The sequence below is a fragment of the Pantherophis guttatus genome, chromosome 7, assembly GCF_059756535.1.
Source record: "Pantherophis guttatus breed Tessera chromosome 7, ASM5975653v1, whole genome shotgun sequence".
Taxonomy (NCBI): Eukaryota; Metazoa; Chordata; class Lepidosauria; order Squamata; family Colubridae; genus Pantherophis; species Pantherophis guttatus.
Window position 1 is genome coordinate 30,197,809 of NC_142069.1, and position 23,732 is coordinate 30,221,540.

A 23,732-nucleotide genomic window follows, 5' to 3' on the forward strand; every position below is an offset into this window, starting at 1 on the left:
TCTGAAGAATCTTCACATTGGACCCTCCACAGAAGGGACCAACGGTTCAACAGCAGCATGAGATCTACCAATTGATTTTCTGCCCAATAATGAGTTTGGAAGGCTTAGCATTAAAAATGATGAAAGCAGACACACGAGGCTACATTGTGTATGTGACCTGAACTGGATAGTTTCAGCAAGCATCGATCTTCTGAAAGGCTTTTGTATGCTATGTAGTAGGTTCCTTGCTCTGCAGTGGATGTAGGGCTAATTAGTGATCATATAAATTGACACCTTTCCATATAAACAAAATGTTTTGGTAGTAGCTTAGGTTAAGTTATTTTTATCTACTCATTCTTCGGTTCTTCATTTTTGCCCAGAAATGTGCAATCTACTTGTATCAAAGCATTGATTCTGAAGGCTAGCGACCAACTGCAAAACATTTGGTATGGTCCCTTTAAAAATAAATGCCCAGTACCAAGATGGCAGCTTCCTTTCACCATTCTTCAGTCTGTGCCCTTCACCAAGATGGGGAGGGAGGGGAAAGAATGATGTCATTGTATGACTGTGTTTTTATGAATGAAAAGAATCCTGTGAGTGAGTAATTCCAGGAAACTCATATTACAACTCAGCAGATCGCAGCGCAGCGCCCAGCTCAGCCCTTCGCTTCGGGAAAACAACAACTTCATTTGGGGAAATAAACAAGGCGGTTCGAAAGCTTAATTGTCAAGAAAACGCGGCCCCCTCCGATTGCATAGAGAGGAAAACGGCAAACAAAAGGACGATCTGGTAGGCAGTAAGTGAATATTTCCTTTATAATTCTAGTTCACGGACGTCAGGGACGGAGGGCGGCTTGCACTTTGCCGAAGTGAGGCTTTTAATGTCAGGCGCAGAGGGGTGAAAGCGACGGAGAAAACCGTAGCCGTGTGGTTCATTGTGGATCGTTTCCGTGTGGTGAGGAGGGGCTGTCTGGTGTTGACTTTTCTACAGAGCTAGACAGTAAGAGCTGTTTGTCGGGGGAATGTTTCAATGTAGCTGGTGTACAGCGTGTAGCTCTGTTCTGAAGAAAGAATCTGTAGAAGGAATCCGGATTTGGAGCAAAGCGTGTGTGTGTGTGTGCTTTTTTTTTTTTTAAAGAAACTGTTGTGTTGTTTTGCCTGCGTTTCACAGTTGCGAGGCAGTTACAAGAGACAGGAAATCGCTTAATAAACAGGAGTTGCTCGTTACATTATTAGCCCTGTGTTTGCACGTGCTGAGGCCTCGGTCACATGTAAGAAGCCGTTTGGCACCAATGCGAGTTCCGATGTGCGGGTGGGGTGTGGATTCCATTGGAAAATCATGTGGATCGGTCTAAATCCGCCCTTTCCTTTCCTTTCCTTTCCCTTCCCTTCCTATCCCGCCAATAATACGTGAGAGTTGACAATGGTTCGGTTTGAACGATGGTGTATCGGCTTCGGAGGAATATTCAGGTGGATTCGGGAGTTCCCGGCGAAATAGGCTGAACCTCCAGAATGGTGCTGAACGCCTGATGACGCAGGGAAAGTGAAGAGCAAACGAAGGGTGACTTGGGAGTTTGGGGAATGTAGATAACCTGCATCAGCATTTAAAAACCTAAACACAACTTGGCCTGAACTTGTGACTTTCGATTTTTATTTTTTTTTTCCTATTGGAAGATCCTGGGATTGCTTCCATGCATAGGGGTCCTAATTAATCCCCCATCCCCGTCTTGTTCAACTCCTTAAAGATCATGAAGGCTTTTGTTGTTGTTGTTGTTGTTGTTTACGCACATCTAGAGGGATGTCTTCAATTTTAATTTGGGGTTATTTCCTGTTTGGTGCGCCTCATTTCATTTAGATGAATAAACAAATGCACAATCCTACTTTGTTTTCAAATTTGGGATTCAAAGGATCTCGGGATTGTTTGGGGTTTAATTCTTTCAACGGCGTTTCTTTTTTTAAAGTCACCAATATAAATGACAAAGTTGAAAAAGAGATCAAAGTGGGGGAGGGGAAGCAGAAGTAGAACAGCCATCTTTTGAAAGAAAAGTCAAAAGGAGGAGTACGGTAAAAGCAACCAGAACAGGAGCAGGTGGATTTCTCCGAAGAGAGTGGACCACTGAGTGGACCACAGAGAGTGGCAATGCTGCAGAGAAGAGCTTGGGTTATCCAAGGCTGGTATTGCTAACCTAAGAGGCACTCAGTCAAGGACTGGCATCAACAGGTATTGTGATTTCAGTCTATAGTTATTAATTCACAAAAGAGCATGCATTTTGGATAAAGTGTTTGATATTCTTTTTTCATATAAAGATGGCCAGTCTTTTTTTTTTCCCCTGGAGCTTTGTAGCCTCTTGGTATACCTTTCCAATCTAATGTCCCCCGAAATACATTTGGCTATAGTCCTCTCATCCTCAGCCAGTGTAGTCACAAGCATATCTAAAGGTCTGCAGAATAGAGAAGAAACTTCTTTTTCCCTTGAAAGGATACCTTTCTTGCTAGATGTTGATTGGAACTTCATTGAGGACAAGCTCATAGAGTTGCATCTTATATTTAGTGATACTCATGCTGCTGTAACCACAATTAAGTGATTATTAAGCTATTGAATTCTTTGGATGTTTTGTTTAATAACTCTGCTTCTGTGCTCTACAAAAGTTCTGGTATGCCAGTTCTCTTGAAAGTTATATTTAATCTGTGGGGCAGGTGGTTTGTAGTTAACCATTAAAGAGAAAGAAGAGAATTATAAATTGCAGATGGTAAACCGAAAGAAGAAAACCAAGGCAAAATGTATCTCATAAATGTTTACTTAGGAAAAGGATTTAATCTGATCTTAAAGTTGCCTTCACTTGTGAGTAAAACAAAAACGTTATAAGCCTTGTATTATTGAGTTTTTGTTATGTGTAATTCAGCAGCCACAAGGATTCCTTTCCATGTAGACACCAAAATAAGTACAGTTTCAATTATTCTCTGTCCTAGTTTAAATTAATGTACCTTAAGAAACAAAAGGAAACTACTGTAAAAAGGTAGTTTTGCATTAATTCCGCTTGCTCCAATTTATAGACTCAACAATTTCTAGCTCATGTATTTGTAAGCTTTCTCTTCTGTAAAAGTGCAAAAGAAAATATTTCAAAGGGAACTTTCATTTTTTTCTGACTTTTAAGGATTCTAAAATGTATGCCTGCATAGTATCACATTTTTGAAAATGTATGTTCCTCAAGATATATTGTTTCAGAGTACAGTTAGATTTCACGGTTCCCATAATGGCACACACATTCCTTTTATAAACTACAGCTGATACAGTTTATAGATTCTAAGGAACGTGTGCTGGTGATGTGTTCCATCCTTTAATTATTGTTCTGATTAAGCCTATATTTAGTAACACCTTGTGTGTCTATCTTTTTTTGAAGATGCATTAACTCCCCCCAGGTTGGCGCCTACCAGATGTATACAATCGTATCTTTCATAATTCTCAGGTAACTTGGCTTTTATATCCATAAACAGTCTGCATTTAGGCTTACATCTGAATAGATATCTATAGGATTCTACCTGGAAGACTAGATCAAGAAAAGCAGTAGTTAAAAGTGCAAATTTCTGGCTCCCATTATCTATATAAGTAACCATCCAGTATTTAGCAACTTGCCTATTTGCCAGAGTCAACCTGCAGTTCTGTGCAGGTAAGTAAGCAGAAGGGGTGGGAGGTAGGTGGGTGGGAGATTCTTCTTTCTGTAACTAGCAAGGAGCAGTCTTTTTCCTGAGCAAAGATATTTTAACCAAGGTTATTAACTTATTTAACACATGTAGTTTCCGTTTCCATGTTCAATTCAGAGGAGGCAGTTTCTCCTTTTCCAAAACCTGCCTGGTAACTAACGCAAGTTGCTTTTTTAGCAGGCAAGTAAAAAATACACAAACCTGCAACTTTTGTTAGCTTGTTTTCAAGGCTGTTATCTTTGTCCGTGACACAACACTGAGGACCAGAATGTAGATTCTGAACTTACAAGTACATTTGTGCAGATTTCTAGTAACAAAATTAAATCCATTCTTCCTATCCAAATTATATGGCAGGCACAGAGTGAAGGAAGCTTGGGGATAATTAAGAGTTTTTGCAGAGAAGATCTTTGAGCTTCGCTTGTAGCTGATATAATTGCCAGGAATGGGGATGTCTTAATTTACATCCAAGTCTCTTACACCAGATTGTGTTTGGTAGACTTTGGGATTATAGCAAAACTGAGTAGTTCCTATAATTGAAGGTTCCTTTGTTTTATTTAAAGAATGAACTGGAAAGGGTGGGTTTTTTTTTTTCTTCACCAGAGAATCTGTGGAAAGAGTTTGAGAGCTGAAATGAATTAAAGCTACCTGTGAAGTGGTGTTTCATATGATCATTGCTATGTAGGGTTGGATATTCAGACAGCTTTCCCAATTCTCATCCTTTGCAGTTATCTTAACCCTTCTGGTGAGAAATTTTGAAAACTATAGTCTAATACTAGACTACAGTGATTAGATAATGCTCTTATATAAACCTACAAACTCCTTTTGTTGAAAGAGTGGACAAATCATGCTAAGATATGGTTCATTTGACCACATCTTACAAAATAAAATGTAACTGGCGGGGTGGGAGTATACTATGTTGTAACTATGATTTATATAACCATAGTGGCTGGGTTTACACAATATATTAAGCCAGTTCTGGAAATGCAGCTTCCTTGTTATGCCTATAGATTCTAAAAAGCCCTCAAACTGAATCCCTTTACTGTAATTAGAATTTGCAGCAATCTCAAAGATGTCATTTTGGTTAAAGGATCCCCCAAAAGGCAGATGTTTATGATTTGATTGTCACATGAAATCTGAAACATCTGTTGAAAAGGTGAACAGGGGAGGATTGTTAAAAAAATGCCACTGTGCATATGCTTGCTAGTTAAAGTTTCTTGCTGAGTATTTCATAGAATTATCCTCAAATCCTAGGTTTGGGTTTCTTGATCATTTTTGTATAGCTGCAACTCTTGGGAAGTTTTCTTTTACAATGGAAAGATTCTAATCAAAGTCATCTGGGATTAAATTTCTTGGCATGTAATGTCTCTTATGGTGAGCAAACAGTTGTGCCCAAAGTGTATTTTAAGGGTCCTTAAAGTTACCACAGGTTACTTATTTGCATGACTATAAATTTCTAGAATGAAAAACACTGTATGTATAACATACTGACAGGATCGCTTTACATTTTGATTTCTTTATCATAATTTGATCAAAGAAGGGAAGAAATGGGTGGGGAGAGAACAATCAAAGTGCCAATATTTGTGTTGAAAATATTTTACAGATTACATGCATTTTCTATATGCCATTTTTATTGACTAATCATTTGCATGGTATTGTGGTGGCTCACAAGTAAAATAATAAAACATTTTTTTAAAAAACCAAGCAAAGAAAAATCTAAAAGCAAATTTGCATTGGAGCTGAAAATGCACACCATATATGGACAGTTGAATGCTAATAGGTTTGCTTGGGTTTTAAGTTGGAAATTGCTCCACATGTTGTGCTGAAGGGTCATTTTTATTGAAATAATAAATCAGTGTATGGATGCTAAATACACAGCTTGGATTTGGGCATATTTCCTCAGGAATAAATCCCTTTGACCTTGTTGGAAGAAAATTTCTGAGTGAAATTTGCTAAGTGTGCATTTAAGGATATTCATTTCATTACAATCAGAATTCCATCAAGGCAAATTTGTTTTAGAATTTATAGGTATTTTTTTTCCTCCTCTAAACAATTCTGTGTTGTTGACATGACTCTGGGTCAATCCTGAAATTCCTGGAAGGCATTTTATCAGGGGATATATTATTCCCAATCATGACTGTTGGGTTTTTTTTTCTTTCAGTTTATCAGAATTTTATATATTGCAATAGATATGTTAGCTCAATTCCCATACTTCCAAGCTATATGTGTATCAATAGCAGAATAGAAGCAACAACTACCAGACTTTACACACAAGGATTTCTTACAGCGGATATCTGGGTAAAATTTGGTTTTGAAAATGGAAGAATTGCTCCTTTGCCCATTTTTGTCATACCTAAGAATTGTTGAACTATAAGGGCTATGAATTTGGAAACAGTTGAATAGATGAGCTGAGCCAGAATATTAAAAGTTGTGCATGCATCTTTGTTTTGAAAATAGTGAACCTGTTTGGAGACAGGTTTGCTATTTTCAAAACAAAGATATATGTTTGTTTCCTTGCTGTTTCCATGTTGTCTTGGATATTTGATACCCTATCTAAGAAGTCCATTGAATACAGATGTGTATGCACATCCAAATGCACATCTTGGCATCGAAAAAGTTAACATACCGTTTGGGGGGAAATCTGTTAGTTTTGCAATAGTTCTGTACACTAGCAAAATAATAAACTTCTTAGACACTGGATGCCAAATCCATAAAAAATCCCACATACAATGGGAATACTATTTTAATTTGTAGTTTTGTTTATAGGAGTTCTATGGTATATCATGACGGAGGCAAAAGTTCTTAGTATTTGGTTCTTAAGCAATGGGTTGTGAGAGGTCCACTATTTCCCTTATCTAGCAAACATGTTCCATTTGCTTCATGGAATGTGGTTACACAAGTATCATAGAGACTTATTGGACATTCCCTCTGATGCAATTAGCAATGTCTGGGACAAGTTGCTACCCTCCTCCACATATAATGGTTTGCAGCACTCTGTGAACTTCCTTTTAAATTATATTGAAAAGGGTCACAAAGGGGTAAGAATGTGTGTGTACCAAAAGAAGAATTAGTTTTGCCCACACCCCCTTTATTATATTTGAGCTATCCGTTTTGAAAGAGTTTGGTACATTATTTAACTTTCTAAACATACAGAAATGTACTCAGCATCTCCATTCTGCCCTGATTCTGCACAGAAATTTCAAACAGCGTTCAGCAGAAATATATTCGGAGAATATATATTCCAACCTACTTTCTTTGCTGGGGTATATAGTCGTTATATAATATACTGTTAAGTCATTATATATAGCAGTGTGCAGCAGCAGCCAAAAAAGCCAACACTATGCTACCTTGCATTAACAGAGGGATAGAATCAAAACCACATGAAATATTAGTACCATTTTATAAGGCTTTAGTAAGACCACACTTGGAATACTGCATCCAGTTTTGGTCACCATATTATTTTAAAAATATAAAGACTCTGGAAAGAGTGCAGAAAAGAGCAACCAAGTTGATTGCAAGGGTGGAGGCTAAAACATACGGAGAACGGTTGCAGGAATTGGGTTTGTCTAGTCTAGTGAAAATAAGGGCTGGGGTGACATGATAGCAGTGTTCCAATATTTGAGAGCCTGCCAGAAAATAAAGGGAGTCAATCTATTTACCAAAGCCAAGACAAGAAACAATGGATGGAAACTAATAAAGGAGAGAAGCAACCTAGAACTAAGAAGAAATTTCCTAAAACAGAGAACAATTAACCAGTGGAATGGCTTGCCTCCAGAAGTTGTGGGTGCTCTCCATCACAGGAGGCTTTTAAGAAGAGACGGGACAGCCACTTGCCTGGAATGCTACAAGGTCTCCTGCTTGAGCGGGGCATTTTACTGAAGACCTCCATGGTCCCTTCCAACTCTGTTATTCTGTTAAAAAATTAAAAGTTTAGAATAGTGAGAGAAATCTATAAGGAACTCCTCCCAAGAGCAAGAATTTTACACCCTGTGAAGTTTGTTCTGTATCTCCACCCATTGAAATGGCATAGGGAGCTACTGGTGTTGAGTTAAAGCATATAGGAATGACAAAGAATGAAATGGACCTGTAGCATAGAATGGCTTTGGTGAAGACAATTCTTAGCATCTTATAATGCTTGAATATACAAGAACCTTGCTTTGAGTTATTTGGATAATTCTCATAATCAGTCTGCTTTTTCAAGATTCAAGATGATACCGTACTATCGGCATTGTTTCCCCTTCCTACCGCCATTTGTGTGTTTATTTCTTTGGATGTAAGTTTCACTATTATTCTATGTTTAAGTGCTTAAAAACCAGGTGTTTAAAAACTGCAGCTTCAGAAAAGTGGCTGAACCTTAATGCTTTTTTAGTCTTGATTTTACGAAGTCAGGCCTTATGATTTTTTAAACCCTGTTTTATGGTTTATTGGGTTCTAGCTAATTATGATTTCTTCACCATTATTTAAGCAACCAGTGTTCTAGTGTAAACTAGTTCCAGTCTTACTAAGACAACTAAAAAGTAAAGAGACTTAGGCAAACTTTGGATTAGTGCTCCTATCCTATCAGGAATTGGATGGTTGCACATTTCTTTAGGTTGTCACTTAAGAGACTGGCATTCCATTGTACTATCTTCCAGAAATAATGTACTACAAGCACCAGATTTTCCAGCTGGTGGGTTAATGTTGTAAGTCTCAACTTCTTGATTCCCAGTTTGTTAGCTCTTAGGAGGATAGTAGTTCTCCACGCATATTTAGTTTGGCCTTTCCATCTTTTGGTGATGAGACCGTCTCATGAGTAAGGAGTATTTGTTTCCCAAGTTTTTTGAATCAGCATTGAGAAAACATCATTACTTCATATTGATTACACACTGAACTTTAACTTTGCATTGATGGGTTATGGCAAGCATCGTACCCTGGACTAGCTGACTTTACTTCAAGAGACTCTTCACCCGAGATGATGTGTTGCAAATTTGCTTTGAGGATAAGCAAAGGATGAAAGCTTGATGACTTTCAAAAATGCTGTCAGTATTACAGTCCAATGTATGCTTTGCATCACTTTCTGCTCCAGACTGTACAAATCTTGGAATCTCTTCAGTGTTATTCATGCAACTTTTAAGTCATCCATGTTTCTGTAGCAACCCCCTTTCTCATCAGTTTCTTTACTTGACCTGTTATTATTTCTTGCAATATGTCTTATCAGTTCTACAAGGTTTTTGGATAACAAAGATCTGTGTATCTGCCTGAATACTTCACAACCTGGACTCCACTTCCAGTAGTGATAAAAGGCACAGTAGAGATGGTAACACATTTCTGCTTCTGCTGATTTACAGTGAGATAGTTTTTTTCTCCTCCATTGACCATGTGGCTGTAGAAACACAAGGCTTTAGAAAGGAATAGCCCATCCTATTCTGATGGTATGAGAAGGCTGAGAAATTATACATAAGTATATAAAATTGAATTGATTCAAGACTAGATGTAAGATACCTTATCCCTTGGCTGTAGTAAACTAAGAGTGAAAAATTAGTAAATTCAGCTGTAAGACATTTGAGTCTGTGGGAAAGATGAAAATAAATGCTTTGGATTAGATTTAAAAATAGATCTTCTGCAAGGTCTTGCTTAATTAACTATTGTTAATTAAACCATGTTTTTCTAGAGATGAAAAAGGGTGATTATACTCTTAAGGCATGTTTTAATGAGGTTAGATATTTGTTTCTATCATAATCTATCATTCCTAGTATTGCTTTGCAAGCAGGGGAATTTATAAGATATTTTAAAAATTGGAGGTATAACATTCAATTAAGTCACTCGTATTTCAACCAAGGTAGTTTTATTAAGAATATGAGAACATTATTTGCTCTGCAGTCATAAGCTCTTTCTCTGACAGAGGGGGCCAAAGGAATATTCATGATTTCCAGGGAGCGACTGATGTAAATCTATTATATTAACTAAACCTCATCCCATAATAAATATCAGCCTTTAAGACTGAAGGATTGTTGTTGTTTCTAGATAATAGCACTGCCAATTTCAAGAGGAAAAATTAAGCTTCCCAATGAGACAAGTGTATGAATGTGATCTCAGCAATAACTATTTAGATTTGTAGCCAAATCACTAATGGCTCTTAAAAACTTAATTTTGACCAGAGGAGGAAATAATAATAAAAAAATACTACTTAAATTCTACTTTCAAAGAAAGCACAACTTTCCTTGATGTGCTTATATTTTCAGGGGATATATTCTCTGGCCATCTCTCATGTTGTGAACTAAGAACTCTATGCTTTATTCTGAAATATATAAATATTGGTGACCTAATTCTAGGAAATCACTGCAGATGATTGAAAAATATACATATGATCTTATGCTTCAAATTTTATCCCTGGTACTGCAGAAAGCCTGTGAGATGAAGTGAGAAGTTTAGAAATCCTGACTTCAGAGATTGAAGTTAGATATCAAATGTTTGTACTTTCTGAGAGATTGAAAAAAAAAACACCTAAATCTCTCTCAAACATTTTCAGTGTTACCTATGGCTGCTCTTACTTATTCTGTACTTTTCCATTTACTTTCACATCCTCAAATCCTAGACTGAGAATAAATATCACATCAATATCTGAAAGTAAATGTTGAATATTTTAGTGATAATTGGATTTTCATTAGTGTGAAGGAATTGAGATTTTGGAGGAGTAGATAAAAGTACAAAATATTTATTTGGATTTGTTTTGTTTATTTAAAATATTTATATAGCTATCCATCTTATAACCAACTCTGAGCAGCTCCCACTCAAAGTTTCCTAAAAGAGTTAAATAGATGATAATTAACAAAGGAGTAGAGATATCTAACCACCCCCGTGACTCTGAAAGAATTTCCTGTTCACATCTAGCCACATCATAATACTTAAAACTAATAAAATAATTTAGGGCAATATATCTCTCACATTTAACCTCACTTCAAATCTTGGAAGAATTAGGCTGGAACAACAGCTGTTCCAAAGTCATCAAGAGCTCACCAGATATATGAGCTCAGTCTGATCTTTGCACACTAATACGCTGGGCTTTACATTTGGGTATCTTCAGATCCCATATATGAATAGTTTATGCAAACTGAAATTTAGCCTTTTACCTACTAGATTACATTTCCCATAGCATAGATGTGAACTTTAATACAACACTTCTGGATTGGGAACTTCAAAGAAAATTGACAGCACTAGAAACCACTTGCATGAAATCATGCTATTATAAAGTAAAAATTCATTGGTGCTATCCATATTCTTAAGAGCTCAGCAACATGTGGGCATAATCCTTAAAACATACCTATACATTTGAACAAACCTATTCTCAGAATGAAGATGGATATATGATGCCACTAGGTACCAATACATACAGTACATGATGAAACTAAGTATTAGGGCAGTGTTTCTCAACACTGTGGAATTCTGGGAGTTGTAGTTCATACATCTTAAAGTTGCTAAGATTAAGAAACTATGTATTAGGAGAATGGAAGCTCCTTGCTGTCTGCTGTTGCTGAACTACAATTCCCAGGGACCTCAGGGGCAGGTATGAAGAATGCTGAAAACTGCAATTCAGGGACATCTGTAGAACCACAAATTCTCAACTCTTGCAACTGAACTGAAATAATAATTTAATAAACTATAAACGCCTTAGTCTGAGCTTCACCTACTGTTTCCAGAAGGCTTCCAAGAATAAAATACAATGTTGTGACTACTAGTTGCCAAAAGCTCTATATAGCACAGTTGTATTGGAGGTCAGTTTTCCAAGAAGAATGACAAAAAGGCAAATGTCAGCAAGATGTTCACTTTATTGATAAATTATCAGAAAAATGCCAGGATCATTAAAGAAAGAGAAAGGGTGGTGGGAAAGAATGGAAAATTCTATATATTTGTCCTCAATTTTATACACTACTGCTGCTTAGCTTGCTTTGGAAGGTCTCCATCTAAACATTAATGTACATGTACTGTATCTGTAGATTGTTGCTGGACCATCCTGGGACACAGCTCCTCTGTCCCCTCTCCTTTTAAAATGCATTGTATGTTGTGTCATACATTGAACTCCAGGATTTAATTAAAAAACTATTATTTGAGATGGCTTGCTGTCCTCAAAGTACTGTTGTGCAAAATGAAAAGAGCAACTAGATCCAGCCACCAGGTATTTTCAGGGTGCCAGGTCTGGAGGGAAAAAAGAAAGAAAAGGACTAATGTTACTATGGGCCATAATCTTCCAAGATATCAGATGCTGCCATTGGCCTTACTATATAAGAATCATTTTTTAATCACAAATATGGCAGTGTAAAAATAAGGGCTTCCCCCAAAGGAGTTAAACTAAGAATAATCCCAATTTTTGAGGACAGCTGATCCACAGATTGAATAGATATATCTGACTGCAGACACAGCTCTCTAATGCAGTGTTTTCCAAACACTGTTCTAATGTATAATTCTTAGTAGTGACATACATCTGCCCTTTGGGATGTAAGGGTTTGGCTTATTAGTCACTCTAGTCCCCATTCCCCAGTGGACTGAAGTTCTTGTTCTGCCAAAGACCAAAATGCGTTGCTCTTATTCCCTCCCTCGTGTCTCCTTTCAGGCCCTGCCATTTCAGAGACACACCCGTCAGCTGGCTCTCCACTGTTCAGTTTCCTTCTCAGGAAATGTTTGCCCTTCTGTGTTTCCGGCAACTGCAGAGCATGTCCATTATAGAGTCACTATACAGTGGAGGAGAGGATGTACTGGAGATACCTCATATTTTGCTTGGGTGACTAGGTAGGCTGTTCTGTGCAAAAAAATTTCATTTTGGGCTTAGAATTCTGGGAGATGACATCCACACATCGTAAAGTTGCCACGTTTGAAAAACACTGCTTTGGAAGAAATTAATAGCATTTTAAAATATATTTATTAAAACAAAACAAAAAAACCACAGAATCATTTAGATGCCGGGTCAGCACTTTGGGAATCTCTGTTGCTCCTGCTGAAGTAAGGAACTGTGACTCCAGAATTTTTTTAATTTTTTTTTTTTAAAGCCAGCTGGGCAGGATGGATAGTAGGAAAATGAGACTGGAAGACCTAGACAGATGAAAAAGAAGGGAAATTCTGTGAAAGACACAACCTGTGGAGAAGCTTTAAATAACAACAATCTTGAAAAATGAATAGCAATCACAGATCTTTCTATTCCCTCTCTCTCTCTCTCTCTCTCTGTTCAATTACAGGCTGCTTCTGGGGGACTGTCAGGAGTGCCCAAGAAAATGTCAGCTGACAGCTTGTCAACCAAAGCCCTGAAGGTAAGGACATAGCCGTTTGGAAAATCATGTTTCTCTCTGTAATTTTTTGGCAAGCTGGAGGGTCTCCTAAAGATTTCATGTCCTTTCCATAAAACTCTGGTATTCTGCTATAACAGATCGAACATCATGACTTAAATCAGTAATTATTATCTGGCATTAAAAAAACAACAACATCCAGAGTTCTTCTTGGAAGAAAAGTAAACCTTATAGACTCTACAGAATTTGTGCACAATTTATGTACATCTCCTTTCCCCTGAACATCTTTGCAATTATTCTAGCCCCACCTTTCATTTTCCCTCTTCTTTGTGCCCTTACTTCCTTGTTCTCTCTTCCCTCCCTTTCTCCATTTTTTTCTTCTTGCTTGTGTTGTTGTTCACTTTCTCTTTTGGCCTCACCCTCTTTTCACAAATGGTGAACATGTGTGTGGAAATTTGTATGGGATTAAATTATTTCCAATAAATTGATACAGGACTTCTTTTTAAAGAATAGCCAGTCTGTAATTCACACTGTTGCTGAAGCACATAAGGACGCATATTTGCAAATGGTTCTAGCAGCATTGAGCCAAAAGGGGAAGGATGTTCTGTGTCTTTCCTAATGTAATTTTTCTCTCTGAGAGTTATTGCACTGATGTGGCTTTGTTAATGTGAACTATAAATTCTTGCCATACATATTCATAGACAAACACATTTTGGCAAGCTGGCCCACTTTTAATTTCCTCAGAAATATTTGAAGAACGGCACTTGCTTCTCCATATAAGTATTTTCCCTGCTTGTATCCAAGAAAAGAAACAACAAAAAATTGAAACTATTGCCTCCCCATTCTTAAGATTGTCACATTATTTGTTTAATAGCAATAGCGCTTAGGCTTATATACCACTTCATACTGCTTTACAGTCCTCTCTAAGCGGTTTATAGAGTCAGCATATTGCCCCCAACAATTTGGGTCCTCGTTTTACTGACTTCAGAAGGATGGAAAGTTGAGTCAGAATCGAACTACTGGAGTGAGCAAGCAGTGAGCCTGCGGTACTACATTCTAACCACTACTACACCACAGCTGTTTAAACACAAACCTGGAGGACAGAGGCAACCCATAAAGCCGAGGTGGCACAGTGGGTAGAGTACAGTACTGCAGGCTACTTCAGCTGACTGCTAGGTGCAGTTCAGCAGTTCAAATCTCACCAGCTCAAGGCTGACTCAGCCTTTTAGCCTCATCCTCATCCGAGGTGGGTAAAATGAGGACCCAGATTGTTGTGGGCAATATGCTAACTCTGTAAACCACTTAGAGAGGGATGTGAAGCACTATGAAGCGGTATATAAGTCTAAGTGCTATTGCTATTATTGTGTGCAGGTAAAGTAAGGACTAAAGTAAGGACTGGTGGAAGTGTGTCCTGCTGAGAAGTCACAGAAATTGCCAAGGGAAGCCAGCCCCTCCTTTATATTAGAGTAAAGAAATGCATTCTTCATTGTCAGTCTCTAGCAGTAAGTTTTTTAAAACAAAAATCCAGGGCAGTAATTTTGGGAACTGTATTTACCTGCTTCACTGTTCTAGAAGAGGAAACCAACACATTAATTTAGAACAGATTTTGTATGAAACAGCCAGGGATAGGTATGCTCACCCCAAGGTTTTTTAGGGAGCCAATAATTATTTTCTGGAAGCTGGTGAATTTTGTTAAAAGACCTACAACTAAGCAGCTATTAGGAAATTATGATAATATCATAATGACAATATTCAATTATAACTTTGTTTCTAGCAATGCATGATCTGCAAAGGAACGCTGTGCTTTTGTTTACATGTCTTTGTTTTCTTGACACTATTAGAAATTATCAACTGATTAAACAAAATAGTTTCAAGCAATATGTAGTCTAAGTGTGGAAAGTCAGACTAGATTGGTTTATTTGGCCAAATGGTCATTTCCTTCTAATTATTTAATGCCCCAAAACAATTTGAATAGGAATGGGTATTCCTGCTGTGTTCCTATAAGCTGGAAAAGTCAGGATAATAAAGTATTGATTCACTAACTTTTGCTTAGAAACACCTCAAGGCAGAGAAATTGCAAATTCTGTTCATAAGAAGTGTTTGGAAATTGATCTGGAATTCAGCCAGTAGCATCTGAACTGCAGCAGGAAAATATCACATGGGTCTTACACCAATATTGAGCAATGCTTAGTCAGTGTTATATCATAATCTTGATATTCTCAAAAGCTAACGTCTCAAATACAGTATGTAGTTACTTTCTCCATTGGGAGTTTGGAAACAGATTTTTTCTTCTGTTTCTACATAGTCTGCATAGGATTGCGCTGTAAATGGTCTATGATCCCATAGATAAAGGATTGTATCAAACCAATTTTAAGATTTGCATCCCGGATCCTGCTTTTTCAATGCCCTCTGAATCAGATTTGTCTGATTAATCCCAGAAATGGAGTATCTTCTGCAATGATATCTGGATTGTGAGATCCAATACTAGATATATTCGTGTTGCTCCTTTAGATTTTTTCCTCTGAATCCAAAGAACATTCCATCTTTCAAAAATACTTTATAAGAGAAAAAAAAATGAAATTTACATAAAAACAGTTTCTGTATACTAATTGATGAACTGGATCAAAAGGTTAATACAATGAAGTTATGGGGGAATTACATAAAAGAAATACAACATTTTATATTTGGTTGTAATTTCTGCTGCTGTGAAATAATAACAATGATAAAATTGAAGATTAAAGAAGTCTTTCAAGAAACGAAGTGATGGGAATAAATCCAGACTGAGCTAGTCATACTTTGATCCTACTTATTTAGTTGATGGGTAACTTTTATTGATTCAGTTGACACTGATTTTAAGTACACAACAACTCTACTGAGAAGTAAATTCCATTGAGTTCATTGGCATCAATTCCTGGCTAAATAATTTAAAGATCTTAGTCAAGTTTTCAAATTTCAAAACCTTATAATAAAATCAATTAATTTTATTATGAGGAATTTATAATATAACTATTACAGTATAAGGAGGGAAAACCCTAATTCAAAGAACATTGCAGAAAATATATACAAATGTATATAAATAACAATGCCTACATACTATTGCTACAAACGGTTCCCCTGTTGATGTTGCTTTATTTTTCTAGGCTCCCATTGCTCTTTCCAGTTGTTGTTGTTGTTGTTGTTTTTCCCATACTTGTACATCTGATTCTCAACTATTTGATCCTTTTCTTAAACAGATCAAACGGGAGATGGGTGAGAACACACCACATCTTTCAGATGAGGAGCTTATGGGATTGTCAGTGCGGGAACTTAACCACCATCTGAGAGGCCTGTCCAAGGAGGAGGTAGCAAGATTGAAGCAACGTCGGCGCACTCTGAAGAATCGTGGCTATGCGGCCAGCTGCCGAGTAAAGCGGGTGTGTCAAAAGGAGGAGCTCCAGAAGCAAAAGACAGAGTTAGAAAGGGAAGTTGATAAGCTAGCACGGGAGAATGCTGCCATGCGCCTTGAGCTGGACGCCCTGCGTGGCAAGTATGAAGCGCTGCAGGGCTTTGCCCGCACAGTCACTGCTCATGGCACTGCCGCGAAGGTGGCAACTGCCAGCGTTATCACCATTGTCAAATCTGGTTCCAACCAGGCCACCTACTCCTAGTGCCTACAAGCCGAGCCATGAACTAAGTCCTGTTGCCATGCCTCTGCACAGCTCTTACCTAAAGTGGCTGTAGCTGCACTGGCTCTTTCCTTCTCCCACTTTTGTTCTACCCACTGGAGGAGACACAGTTGACTTGAAGACCAAATGGCTAAATGTTGAACTTTGTCCGTAGTCCTTGCCTTCATTGGAAGATTGTGGGAAAGTGGTGCCCAACTTGTGTGTAATTTTAGCTGTCAGTTATTTGTGAATTGGATTACAGTGGCCAGTTATTTTTCTTTTCCATTTTATATTTGTTAGGTTTTCTTCTCTGCTGCTTCATACCTTACGACTGATTAAATGTAAAACAGAGAGGTTTGAAAATGAGATCTTAGTTGGAAATGCTGCTTCAGAGAAGTTTTGACAGCAATTATAGAGAAAGGCAGATAGCTTCTACCTGATGGGGGGGAAAAGGAGGATGCCAAGATTGAAGTCTCCTTTTAATGTCTAAAACCTAGTGATTATAATAATCCAGATGTTATCAGAGGATATCAATTTCCCAGTTTCTTGGTGCGTTGTTCAGACACAAGTCTAGGTATTCATGTATAACTCTGTCTGCTTTTTGTTGTAAACCATAGTTCCCAGTTACCTACTGTTTAATTCAGAGCCTCTTGATTGCATCAGCATGAAATTGTTGTTTTACAAGAATCAGTCTGAGCCTTTGATGAGTAGACATTTAAATAAGGTCAAGAAAAGTGTCATTGCTTGGTGACTGCAAGGGTGATGGAACAACGGATCACAAAAGGGACATGGTCAAGAAAAGAGCTAGTTGCTGCTAACCCACCCTAGGAAGAATAAAGGAATTATGCCCATTGCAGAGATTGGAGAGACAATCTCTCTGCAACTGTGTGTGGATGCAGCTGTGCTCCAAATACTCTTTTGATTGTAAAAGTGCTCTTTTGCTAAGGTTATAAGATTTATGGACAAAATAGAAGCAGTTTTCTAAAGAGGGAGAAAGAGAGAGAGAGAGAGAGACAAGAAAATGGGAAAAGTAAAGAGGGAGTGTATTAAATGAGGCGGGATGGATAAAGCAAGTGAGACTGATGGACAGTGAAGGGTCATCAGAATTACAAGTGAAGTTCTAGAGAAGACACTGAGGTCTAAAACAATTAGTTCCATGAGGGGTACCAATAGCAACAAACAGAATGTAATGAAGAGACCCTTTTGTATTTTCTTTCTGTTTTTGCATTGGCAAAAGACTAGAAATAGAAACTCAGGAAAGAAATATACCCAACTATTACAGAGATTAAGACATTTTATGTTCAAGAAAACCAAGCTATATGAAGGTTGGCCCAACCTCAAGAAGCATTACAGGCAATTGGGTGTAGGGTTCTGAGGGGTTCAGAATCAGTCCTAATCATAGTGATGGGGTGTAACCCAGCACATCTCTTCCAGTTTCTTTTTTTCCCCAAAAAAGCAAGTTGAGAAAGATCCAGTCACTTATATAGAACACGGAAAAGAGACTTTGGTTGGAAATACATTGGTAAGGAATATAGTTCCTCTGTGCTGTTTTGTGGCCTAATTTTTTCCCCATTCAGCTGTGTAAAATGCAAGATGCATTTCTATTGAGGAAAGTGTAGTAGCTGAAATTCAAAACTCTTTTCTTCTTTACATCTGAAGGATACATTTTCACAAGAGCAGCAAAATAGCTTGAATCGTAGCCAAAAATAATTTCTGTCATGAAAATAAAACCTAGTTTGGTCTAAGCTAGCACAATGGCAGAGTTAGGTTCTCCTGGATGCCACTGTATTTGTCTCTTGTTCTTTTAAGATAATATTCTCATATGCACTTAGTAGGATTTACTGTAAAAAACACACACTTCAATTTTTAAAAATGTTTACAATCACAATCTCACCCCTTTCATTGTAGCAGCTTTTATACCGTCCAGTGGTTTTCATTCTGCCATGTTGGCTGGAAATATGTATTGCAGAGAACACAAACATGGAAAAAAACTGATACCATTCAAAAGCCTAACTTAGTAAACACACAAATTTAAACAGTGTATTGTTTCCCTTTCTCTGCCATGCTGTCATGAATCCCATATGCCATTTAAACCAAGCTGCCTGCATGTACACACAGAATATTAGTAGCATTGGACTTGTAGAATCAGCTATTGATATACTGCCTATCTGTATGCCTTTTTGGCTAAGCAGTTTTAGCCCATTGCCTTCTCATTTTAAAGTGGATATGACATTTTACGTCAAGCATGGATGATATGAGAATAGCACATCTGTACCAAGAGACACTGGCAGCTCCATTGCTTAAGAAACTGGGAAGTTTATACACCTGGGAGACATGGATACAGTAATTCTGTGGAAAGCATGGAGAAGGGTTAGATTAGAAGATTTAGGAAAGTACCTTCTTCCATTAAATATATGTTGCTAACATAAGAACCAGTGAGTATTTGTGGGTAATCATTTCCAGGCATGTGCCAGTGACTTATTTAAGTGGCAAATATGATCCATTTTTAAAAAAGACATATGGTTGGGTTTACCCATCCTGCAGCTTAACGTGACTTCTACCCCTAAGATGGAATCAGCTTCCAAACCAGTGTTGTCCATCCTTCCTCTCCAACCTTTTGATCCTTAGTGGGGATTCCCTCTTTAACGTTTCTCCCCTTGTCACCCTATTTTTCCTTGTTCCTACCCTGTGATTTATTTATTGCACGAATATAAGTTATTTTCACATTCTTTATGCCGTTCTGCCTTGTGGCACGGCCGGGATGTTGGTACAGAGCTGTACTTTATATTTTATATATGCAAATCACATTTTATCTTCTATAGAGCAAGAAAAAAGTACTTATTTATTTTCTGACTTACAGTAAGTGTCCTGCCAGACTCCTCTGTATTTTGTAGAATTTACAAATAAAGCCAGATTTTTTTTCCAAAATGGAGAAACTGAAAATAAGTGATATGTGCTCTTTTCTTGTGAAAATGAAAGGGATTGTGCTGAAGATCTAGGAATCGATTCTGGGAATTTCATTGAAAATGTATAATTATACAGCATTAATTTTATGTCTGCTAGTCATTTGCAGACATAGTAGATAATATGCCATGCATTTTTAGCAGCTTTCAACACTAGGTAAGGTTGGGGGGATAAAAATCTGCTTCTGAGTTACTGGAAGCCACTATTGGGAGTATTTTCCACCTTTTAAGGATGATAGGTTTATTTCTTATTTAAGTGCACCACAAAGTGCTTATGTGATTTGGCAAGACACATTTTTGTGAGAAAGCCAATAAAATTAAAATACTGTAGAAACCATTAGTCCAATCTTAATAAAACATGAAACAGGTCTAAATTTAGGAATACATAATTACTCATTTAAACTACAGTACAATTTTCAACTTTTACAAATACCTTCTGAGGCTAAAGAGAAATAATTTGCTTGCCGTTATTTTGTGGCCAAGGTGAAATCTGAGATCCAAAATACAAACCCAAAATCTTGAACTTATTTTTCTAACCTTCATTCTGTATCCTTCTTTCACAGTTGCACAACCCAAATGCAGCACACAAGGGTCCCTCATCCAAGTTACCCATTTCTCTTTCAGGCTACCTTTAAGTCAGTATGTTTTCACATCCATCTGGATCACACTCAACCCCATGCCCCTTCAGTCATACCTGAGTATAAATACAAACATTTCAATATATATGGACTGCAAATATTCATAGAATGACTAGGTGATAACAGATATTCAGAAGCCCTTCTCATGGTTACTATGCAGAGTTGTTAATACGTCTCACTTTCTGGACACTGAGAGCAAAGTTAGAGTCATTTACTTTTCTTTCCTCTTTTCTGAGGGATGACGGAGCCCCAAAGTCCTGGGGAATAACTGTGGCAGCGACCTGGTGAACACATTTTTCAGGCCACTTTCTAACTATAAATATATGGAGCATTTTACTTGCATAAGACAAGAGGATTACAAATATGTTTTTTGCTCTAGCACAAGTAATTTCATGGTAGATGTTTTGCTCACTGTTTCAAAATGAAGCATTTGTAGCTTTGCTTTATCCTAACACAACAAATACCAATTCACTGTAAACAGAGATTGAATTTTGAATCAAGCCAATACAGAATCTGTAAGGACTGAGGAGCAGCAGTTCCCACGCTAAAGAGACCTTTAGATATTAATATATCTCAGTGACCTCCTAAGGGTATCAAGAAAGCAATCAAATATCTCCTAGCTTCAAAGGGCAGACAGAAAAAGTTTAAACTCTGGAGCATTATATATTTATGAAGGCTGTGACTTCTTGATTTTGTGGTGGATAATCAGCTGTTGTGTTCAGACCTCCTGGTCTGCAATAATAATTCTACCTTAGCTGAGTCACATCCAAGCATCTTCTGTCAAGTGCTGAATAAGATATTAAAAGGTTGAAGGGCAGTGATTTACTGCTGAAGCATAGTGTGAAGTGTGAAGAAGTAAATTGGTTTTCTTATAAACAAACAGGTAAATTCTTGCATACAAATCTCATTGTATATTAAAACATACTAATAATAGAACCATATAAACAGCCTCATCCAGAGCATTTTGTATTTTGAGATGCATTTATTTTAGTTCAGCCCTTTAGTTCAGTAAATGGCACTTGTCCTCAAAGAAAATGTCTGAATGAGATAGTTTTAGAAGGATAAATCAGATCTCACTGATACTGAAGAATGACCATGCATTAATAGACAGGAAGTTTCCTGACTAAACAAAACCACAGTAGTCGCAGCTGTGCACATCTAACCAAAAAAGCAGCAGAAGAAACAAAATTGCAACTGCCATGTGCACAAAAGTATTAAAATAGTGACATGGGGACTCTTGTCATATGCAGACCAATAAGAAATCTGTGCCAGATAAAAGCAGCTCTAAAACAAGATGAATATGGAGCAAAGCAGCTAGAAAGAAACATCTCCTGGAATGTGGTCTACAGGTCAAATTTTGGCAACTGGAGTTGCCTATTCCACATTCCATAGACTTATCATCATTATAAAAAGGTTCCTATTTACATACAGGGGAAAAGCACACACGCACACACACAAACACACACAGCATGGTTACTTAAGGGACTGGTTCTATCAACAGCTCAAAATTAATATTTCTAAGTAAATTGCACTTGGACAATTTAAATGAAACATGACTACAGGAGTCACAGGTCTGAAAAAAAAACTGTGGGACAGAGTGGGAAGGTTTAACAAATTATTTTCTTGGCAAAACCATGTTAAGTAGTATTTACATGTTACCTGGAGCAGTATTTCCTTCACTACCAGTTTGGTACCATATAATATTTTCTGTTTAGGAGTGAAAGACAACCTGCAATCTCTGTATCCTGTATAACATATAATAATGAACGCCAGGCTAAATATCAAAAGTTCACGATAAGCTGTAAATTGAATGAATGCATGACTGTAGTGAAACACAGTCCTAATAAGAGAATAGAAAGAGACGCCAATTTTGTCTATGGTTAAGATCCCACAGATGAAGGAGGCCATCTGCATGGAAAATAGATTAAAGATGACCAGCATTTAGTTATTGATTTGTTACAGTTCAAATGCAAGTTTCAAGCCAGTTTGTAAAGAACAAAAATGGTACCAACAGTGTATAAACCATGTTGCAGTTATACAGATTTGTATGAAATGAAACTGAAAATCTTTTCCCTTTGAGACTTGGCTTCCTGGTGTTTTTCCACCAGACTTTGATTTTAGTAGCCTACTAGATGGTATAATTGGAAGCAGTTGTTCAGTCCAACATTGCTACTCAACTGATCTAGGTGTGTATCCTCATTTCTGCCATGGACCAAAAGGAGTAAACTGCAAATCTTTGCTACTGCAGGTAAGAATGACTATTTCTCTTTGGAAAAAAAATATTTTGTATCCCCCAACTCCCTGATTTATACAAAAGCTTCTCGCATACAAAAGCCTGAAGCTATATAAAAAGTGGGTGAAAACAGATGACTGAGTTGTGAGACAAGAGAAATGAAACTATTACAGACAGGCAGATTGTAGTTTACAGAAGGGTTTATCCTAAAAATTACAGATGGAAGCTGCTTTAACTATAAAAGGGCAGTGGGCATGATAACAATTTTTGAACCATCAAGGGCATTCAAAGAAAGCTATAGAGAAATGGAAAAAGCCCCATCGGACCAAGTTTGTTTCATGGTTAAGGGCATCTTTTAATATTGTGAACTGCCCAGAGTTAACCCATGGTAAGAAGGGTAGCCAGTAAATTTGATATATAAATAAAATAAGTAAATCTACACTGGTACTGTTGAAGGAATCTCATTTTGGGAAAGTCATGCATAGAAGCCAGAAATATTCTTCTGAGAAACTTGTTTGTCATAAATAGAATATTTACGGCTTATCTATACTGTGCCGAAGTGGTGGGAGAAGTTAATTAAAATTAAAAAGTTATACCATAAAGCACTTCCTTTGAGAAAGAGTTGTATGCCCTTAGTTTTTCTGCCAGACTATGGGAAGTATCTTTGTAAATCAGTGTACATGAAGTGTGTCTTAAAACTGATACTTTTGTCACTGTGATTTCACAATCTGTCTACAAAAGTTTTGAAAAAATGTTTTATTTCCAACTGCAACCCCAGAAGAAGACCTTATATTGCCTTGGGTATTTTATAGTCAGTTCCAAAATCAGAGGAACAAAATCTAAAATGTATGTATTCTGTGGTCAGACTTTGGACAGGAATATTATCTGAATTAAGCATTGGCTTAATTAACTAATTAATTCCTCAGTTGCCGAGGAATTCTTGGAGTTAAAGTCCACATATCTTAAAGCTGCTGAGGTTGAGAAATACTGGTCTCCCCTAATACTCATCTCTAGGCCAAGAAGCAACTAATGGTCAATGTGTATGTGAAGATTTCATTGCAGAGCCTGACAAAGAAAGAGAAAGCTTAAAGATTCCCCCCATGCAGGTAGTTTTAAAAAGGACCCATTCCATGTGCAGTCCACAGAGCCACAATCGAATACTATACTATACTGCTGCCCAAGGTAAAAATAGAACCAGAGGATAATCCAATGTGAAAGGACTGAGGTAATCAATTAATCAACAGCTTGTTGGTACTCAAGCAAAATGGAAGTGCATTCCTGAAAGCAATAGCATCAGTGGTGGGTTTCAAAAATTTTTACTAC

General features: G+C 37.3%; 1 protein-coding gene across 7 annotated transcripts; it reads left to right on the forward strand.

Annotated features, from left to right (window-relative positions):
• Positions 1-450: 450 nt before the first annotated feature.
• Positions 451-19,518, forward strand: MAFF (MAF bZIP transcription factor F). Of its 7 annotated transcripts, none has more exons than XM_034403625.3 (4): positions 481-775; positions 3,380-3,445; positions 12,884-12,955; positions 16,165-19,518. In XM_034403625.3, the coding sequence occupies exons 3-4, from the start codon at positions 12,920-12,922 to the stop codon at positions 16,576-16,578; spliced, it is 450 nt and encodes a 149-aa protein (XP_034259516.1). In that variant the 5' UTR covers positions 481-775; positions 3,380-3,445; positions 12,884-12,919; the 3' UTR covers positions 16,579-19,518. The 7 variants fall into 7 exon arrangements, with proteins under 7 accessions (XP_034259515.1, XP_034259516.1, XP_034259520.1 ...); XM_034403627.3 differs by having other exon boundaries at positions 579-768; XM_034403626.3 differs by lacking the exon at positions 481-775 and adding an exon at positions 2,063-2,199.
• The last annotated feature ends 4,214 nt before the right edge of the window (positions 19,519-23,732 follow it).

Coding starts and splice junctions, on each gene's coding strand:
- MAFF (XM_034403624.3), top strand. CDS start 12,920: ATGTCAGCTGACAGCTTGTCAACCAAAGCCCTGAAG. Junction 12,956..16,164: donor TGTCAACCAAAGCCCTGAAG/GTAAGGACATAG, acceptor TTTCTTAAACAG/ATCAAACGGGAGATGGGTGA.